We start from the raw sequence: 7,241 nt of genomic DNA, 5'->3' as shown, positions 1-7,241 counted from the left end.
AGAAAAAAGCCATATTGCTACTAATTTCATCATTCTCTTCCTTCCCTTAAATTCTGATCTGCCATCATTTCTCACTTTTCCTTTTATATCATTATAGAACCAGGATTGAGCTAGTGGTATAGTTTTAAAATGAGCTATTTATTGGCCAACATTGAAACATTTGCTTCAATACATTTCAACATAATGTGGACTAGCTGCATCTATCATGATCGACAGTTGTATCCTGGAGGGGTTTTCTATGTGGTTTCAGATCTCTCCTTTCATCCCAGCCATATCATTGGTTGTTCCCTACCCCTAGATTTTTGTGAACAATTCTTGGGAGTTAACTATGTTCCTGGTATGTTGATGCCACTTCTAGCACAGCATCTACATATAGCAATAACTTTACAAAATGTCACTACCTCCAATGACAGGATTTGAAATAGTGCCTCATAGAGAAAGAAAAAAAATTATAGACAGGGATAAACCAGTCAGGTAGGTCTTGACTATGAGCAGGGAGACACACTGGCAAACACATCCCACTTCTCAAATGCTGGGTAAGAAACATAACAAAGGGCACTGAAAATCTATTGTGGTTAGTTAAATTGCTTTTGCACTCATACACTAATGACTGAAACTTGGGAGATGATCTCAGTGGGAGATAACATTTGATGATGTAATAAATGTCTCAGAACTGTGAACAGGCCAGTCACCACTCAACTGATTATGAAGTCAGCAACCAGCCTTGAAGAGCACATGAGGGGAACCATCATGTTTTCCTTAGTTTAAGTGATTCTGCCACATAACTGGCCACCAATTCAGTTAAAAATACTGTAACAGGTAAGTATACTTATACAGGTAAGAATAAGCTGCATTCACATTTGTTGTATATGTAATTTATGTTTCTAAGTATCCATATCAGAATTTATGACTGACTTTGGGAAAGTAGGTTCACCACTACATGTCTATTGACAGTAAAATGGTAGTTACATGTTCTCCAAGATCCATGACAACACTAGTTCTCTGTATTTTCCCAGGTTTCCTGTACCAGGCATGGCTTGCCTCTCATAAGTGGGTCTTAAATACAACTAGAGTTTGGCATGCCATCACTGGATCTCTAGGGCTATCTTTCCATGGTGATCATTGTTGTGGTTCATAGGCATCATACCTGAATAGGTCTATTGGTTGTTTTCCTACCTTGAAAACCTTCCTGGTACCATAAAGTTAGACCAGAGTGAGGCTGCACTCAGGTCAGTTCCACCTCAGAGGTTTCTGAGCTGAGTCTGAAGTTTATGGAGTCTTTATCAGTAGGGACTTACTTTTTACCTCTAAGGTCAGCCAAAGGGAATAGCAATATTCTGTATTGGTATTCTCTTTGATAGCCCTTACCAACAATTCAAAAGAAGGCTTCTAATGCCTTCAGATGTAGATTGTGTTAGCTGATATTTGGCTCTTGGAGTAAGCAATATAAGTCCAGATGAGATATTTTCTTTTTTACAGCATATTTATACAGAAGTCATATGCTTTATAGGTCATTTATTTTTTAAGGAAATAATAGTATGGTTCATCATTATTTTTCAGAAATTCTTACTGTTGTTTTACCATCTACTATCCTTCTGTATTTATTATTTCCTTCATCCCTCCATAAATCCCCATTTTCTCTATTTCCCACATAAGATTTCTTATCACCTGCTATTCTGCTCTGCATTGGTCCTCCGCCACATATAGTGACAAATGGGGCATTTTATTTTCTGTGGTTAAGGAGTTGATCTAGAATATATACTCACATCTGATGTTTTATACCTAGGAGCTTCCAATGAGTGAAAAAATGTGATGTTTGTCTTTCTGGTCCTGGGTTAGCTCACTTAGTATTGTTCCTTTTCCCATCCACTTGCCCAAAATGTTTATTATTTCACTTTTTCTTTACATTTGAATAGTATTCTATAGGGCATATGCACTGTATTTTCGTTATCTATTCTTTGTTTGATGGATATTAAGGTTGTTTCCCTGTTTTAGCTATAGTGAATAGAGCAACAGTGAACATGGTTGAGCAAATATATTTGGAGTAGCATGTCTTTTCCTTTGGACATATTTCAAGGAGTGGTATACCTGGGTAATGTGGTAGATCTATTTTTGTTTCCTGTGAATTCTCTGCATTGATTTTGATAGTTGCTCTCCAGGTTTGCAATCCCCCAAAAATGTGAATGAGAACTCTTTCCCCCACACCCACTTCAGCATTAGTTGTCACTTGTTTTGTTAATCATTGCCGTCCTATTGGGATGAAAAGGAAATCTCAAGTTTTGATTTTCACTTCTTCAATTGCTAGGGATGATGAACAACTTTGGAAATACTATTTGGTATTGGTCACATTTTCTTCTTTCGAGAACTTTATGTTTAAGTCCCTGGCTCATTATCTATTTTTTTTCTCCCATGAAGGTTTAAATGCACATTCTTTGTTATAGATTTATATATACTTAGTGTTTTAACTATAATATGCTGTGGGATTTTCATTCCCATTCTGGTCTATTTGGTGTTCTGTGTGCTTCTGTATTTGAATGGGTGTGCTTTACCTTAGTTTGGGGACATTATCTTTTAAGATCTTGAAGAGTGAGTGCCTGATCTGTGCTATCGATTTGGCAATCTTCTCCCTCATCTATGCTTATAATTTGAAGGTTTGGGTTTTTTTTATGATGTCCCACATTTCTTATATGTTCCTTTTCTGTGTTTTTGTAAAATTTTTATATTCCTTGCTTGTTTGATATTGATCCTCTTCTTTATCTCTGTATTCTGATGTTCTTTCTTCTGCTGCAGTCATTCTACTTACGAGGCTTTCCCCTGAGTTTTCTACTTTAATTACTGGATTTTTCTTTTATTTTGAGTTCTCCTCAATATTTGTATCTCCTGGTTGAATTCTGTTCTCAGGTCCAAGGCTGTCTTTGTCATTTTCAACAATCTTATGCTTGTGTGTTCTTTGGCATCACTCAAGCATTTGTTCTCCTTCAGTTCTGTCTCTTTAACTTTAATGACTGTTTCTTTTTGTCTTTTTATATTCCTGGGATTCTTTACTGAAGTCTATGACTGTCATTTTAAATTATATGTCCTTGTCCTGGGGTTCATCTACATAGTTCTCATTAACAAACTCTTGTCCAGGTCTGGTAGGTTTTGGAGAGAAAGCACTGACTTGATTTTTCATATTGATTTAATTTTGCAGTGAGATCTAGGCATATGGCCTTATTCTGTTAGTTTTTTGTCATATATGCAAAGACTAGATTGGATCAAAAAAGAAAAAGTATGGGCATGTTAGGCATATTGTACAAAAAGGTTGAAAATGGCTAGAGAGGAATGAAGTCTACTGGTAAAAGTGAACTGAGATGAGTGAACAGTGAACATACGATGTCCCTCATGGTCCAGGACTTGAGGGGGGGCCATTGATTTGACTAGATGAAAATGTTTTATGTGGTATAGGAGAGGCCTTCTGGATGGGAGGCAAGCAGTGTTGTTCCTAGCAGAAGCCTAGAGGTTGTTTGACATGCAAACATTGGTGGTTACACTAAGCTTGGCCATAGGTATGGGTCTTGAGGATAGATTTGCTAGTTGGGAAGTCTATGTGTCAGGGGAAGGTCAAAGACACTTACTGGGTTAGACCCTGAAAAATGTTAAGTGAGATCTGGATGGATAAAGAGGTTAGATGCTATGTCACAGAAGTATCCCCTTTTTGTCTTCTTTCGTTTATTTTATTTTGAAATCTATCTTGTCTGAAATTAGGGTAGAGAAAACTGTTTACTATTCCTATTTGCTTAGGATACTTTTCATTCTTTCAATCTAAGGTCACTCCTGACTTTGAAGACAAGATGAGTTCATAGTAAAACATAAAAGATAGCTCTTGTTTCTTTATCCAACTTGAGTCTTTTGATTGTGAAGTAGACATAACTTGTTCTTAAAGTTATTATTAAAAGGTGTTATTAGTTGCAGTCATTTTCATAGTTTTGATATTTGTTTTCTTAGTTGCAGATTATGTTACAGTTATTATAACTATATTTTTTTCTACAGTAAATTTTCTATACTTCATCCTGCCTTAGATTTAATAAATTCTAAAATACATACTAGCCACTCTATTACACAAGCTCAATTATTTTGAGGATAAAACCAAGGACAATGTGAATATATATTTACATAAGTTCCACATATGTTTGTAAATATATATATATATATTATACACGACATTTTTCATACATGATGCACATGACACCATTGATTTTAAGTCAATCTTGGTATTAATCCAAATATAGGAACTCAATGATTGATCAGTAAAACCATGGTTCATCCATTCAAAGAGAAACTTGTCATTATAAAAGTTGACAAACTTCTAACACTTGATGAACCTGGCATTAGTTAGTGTGGTAGCTACTGCCTCTAATGCCAGCAGTTGAAAAGGAGAGGAAGCAGGATTGCTTCTAACTGAAGGCCACAATGGGGACATAGTTCTAGGCCACCCTGGGATACAGAGTAATACAGTGTCACACAAATGAATAATTAAATGATCTGAGTAAAAAATAAATTAATTAAATTAAAAAAAAATCTTTTATGTATAGCCACACTTCTATCTTTACGGTTGGCATATAACTCCATGGTATGGATATTTCATAAATTATCCTAATGTTGTGCTTGAAGTAGATTTCTATTTTTGTTGTGAAATTTCATATTATCACGATTATTTGGAAGACAAAATATGGGGAACCAAAATTCATTGTGATTCTGTAAAGAGTGGAAAAAGAAAAATCTTAATTTTCTGTGGATTATCAATGTGCTACTACATGTTCCCACTGAGCAATTCTGTTTGAGTTTGATCAGAACACACTCCCTGCAGGAGCTTTCCTGGTCAAAAGTCCATCTGCTCAACATAACCTTTCTCCCTGGTACTGCTCCCACAGGGGTTAATCTCCCAGTCCTGAAGAATCCATCCTCATGATGTCCTGTGTTTCTTTGCAGTTGCCTGGTGTTCATTGTCATCGTTGTGATGGCCAGCAGGACTGCCAGCAGGCAGCTAGGAGGCTTTGCTCTGGCCACCCTAGCATGGATCCTGTGCAGTATCTCCATGGGCCTCCCTCAGTGGAGAGTGTGGTGTTTTCAGGAGCCCATGGATTCCAAGCCCAGAATGACTTTAGTAGGGATGTGGAAAACCTGCATTTACCACCAGGAAGGCAATTCCAACATCTCCAAAGTGTGTTACAAATATAACTACCAGGACACCTTCATCCCTTTGGATATTCGAGTGGCTCAACACCTGCTACTGATCTCCAGCTTTCTCGGCATGATTGCCACAGTCACTGTCATTGTGGCTCTTTGGAAATTGTACTCAGGGAAACTCCGGAAGAAAGACACCTACAATCCATTCATCCTGCCAGGGATTCTGAACATCATTGCTAGCAGTTTTGTCTTTCTGTCCACCTTGTTCAACTATTTATCCATCATTCGCAACGTTGGGATTGACTTCCCCCCATCTTTCCACACTCCTTCTTTCCCAGATACCCAGAAGGTTGGCACTTCACTGGCAATGGCAACCCTTTCTTCCTTTCTATTTCTAGTGGGTGGCATAATTTCTCTTTCTTTTACTCTTCCGCGGCATTCTGGAAAATATTCTGTCATTTAAATATAAACTTCCAACTTACATATGCTTGAAAATCCAAAATTACAAGAAGTAATCACCAGTATTTTTCGGATACCTCCCTAAAATTTCCAGATTTGAACAATGCCCAATGAAGAGAAGTGGGCTTCCAGTTACATTTCTTGTCTTAGTTGCTTCAGTTTTTCATCAAGAGGTTTATGGATTTTCATTAAATAAATTCTTGCCCACTTAGTCTTATGAGTTCTGGATTTGAATAACTCTTGCTAATAGTAAATTATCAAGAAACACAGTAGATATGGAAATGACTATCAGAATACAATGACCCCTTACATCACCCTCTAAATTTATAACAATTAAAGCAGAATGATTTCCCACGTTGTAAAAATTGCAGCTATCCTCCAGATGATATTTCCCAAATTATGTTACAGATTACTATAAGGAATCTTCCCAATGTGTTTGTCAAAATACTTGTGAAGATTTTCCCATATTTCCTTGCTCCCTCTTTTACTCCTTTTGATTTTTCTTTTACAACAGTTTTAAATTTGAGGAATCTCATCCCAACTTTTATTCTCCTTGTACTCCATCTTTATTACATACAAAACATTTTAATACTATCCTATACTTAATTAGCTTAACAAGTATTCCCTGTTATATTTCCTTATAGGTTTTTATGTCTTTACTTATGAGACATTTACTAGGGAAATGTAAAAGAAAATATTCACCAGAGAAAGTATCAACTAAAGCAATAAAATAATTCTAACTAGGTATAACTTGGATGTAATGGACTAACTTGAGGAATTCCCTAAGGAAAGCACCAATCTAAATTCTTGAAAGAAGTGTCATTTTGCCTGAAAGTTTGTGATCTAGTTTATAGTGGCAAGGGAGTCATGTGCCAGGATCTTGAGATTGTTAATTACCTTGTAATCATAGAAAGAAACCAGAGAGAGGCAAATGCTGCATTTGATTGGCTTTCTCCTTTTCATACAGTCCATGGCCCAAGCCCATGGAATGATGCTACTCACCTTTAGGACAGGTCTTCCCACATCAATCTGCCTATTTAAAATAACCCCATGCAGGATTTCTCAGAGGCTAATGAAATAGAGGTAATATCTCACAAGTGTGTCTACAAACATTATATGTTATTCTAGATTCTGTGAAATTAACAAAGAGTATACACTATAACACCCTATTAATGTCAATATGATAGTGAATAAATCACTCTGACTTAAATGACAAGCCCCTACAAATTTAGAGGAGATGTGGTTTAACAATGGGAACAGTTGCACAGTAAATTGAGAATTAAGGATATACAATGGTTATCAAAAATGATAACTGAAAATTCTATACTCTCCCCTTCCTTTTTTAGAACAAAAGGCCAAAAAATATTCCTAGTAAGGGGACTGCTTTGGGAAAAGGGAAATAGAATTTTATGAACCATTATTTCAAAATATGTACTTGGAGACCTACATGCTTATTAGGCCATCTGAAATGAGCAATGACTCTTGATAGACAATATCACATCCAGGAAACCTAAAATGAAATTCTTAATCTATTGTAGGATATCAGACACCTCAAACAAGTGGTACATTCATTCCATATCTCAGTAAGGGTATCTATAATAGAAATAAAATGCTAT

The 7,241-nt window shown here is 36.3% G+C and overlaps 1 protein-coding gene across 1 annotated transcript; it reads left to right on the top strand.

Moving 5' to 3' along the window:
- Nucleotides 1–4,996: 4,996 nt before the first annotated feature.
- On the top strand, nucleotides 4,997–5,629 carry LOC121441215 (claudin-34-like). Its single transcript, XM_041642369.1, has one exon. The coding sequence runs from the start codon at nucleotides 4,997–4,999 to the stop codon at nucleotides 5,627–5,629; it is 633 nt and encodes a 210-aa protein (XP_041498303.1).
- Nucleotides 5,630–7,241: the final 1,612 nt, after the last annotated feature.

The sequence above is a fragment of the Microtus oregoni genome, unplaced genomic scaffold (genome assembly GCF_018167655.1).
Source record: "Microtus oregoni isolate MIOR12 unplaced genomic scaffold, Mior012 000074F_001, whole genome shotgun sequence".
Classification (NCBI taxonomy): domain Eukaryota; kingdom Metazoa; phylum Chordata; class Mammalia; order Rodentia; family Cricetidae; genus Microtus; species Microtus oregoni.
This window is presented reverse-complemented; position numbering and strand designations above follow the sequence as displayed.

What these genes read in the sequence shown, in the direction of transcription:
- LOC121441215 (XM_041642369.1), top strand. Translation starts at nt 4,997, where the DNA reads ATGGCCAGCAGGACTGCCAGCAGGCAGCTAGGAGGCTTTGCTCTGGCC.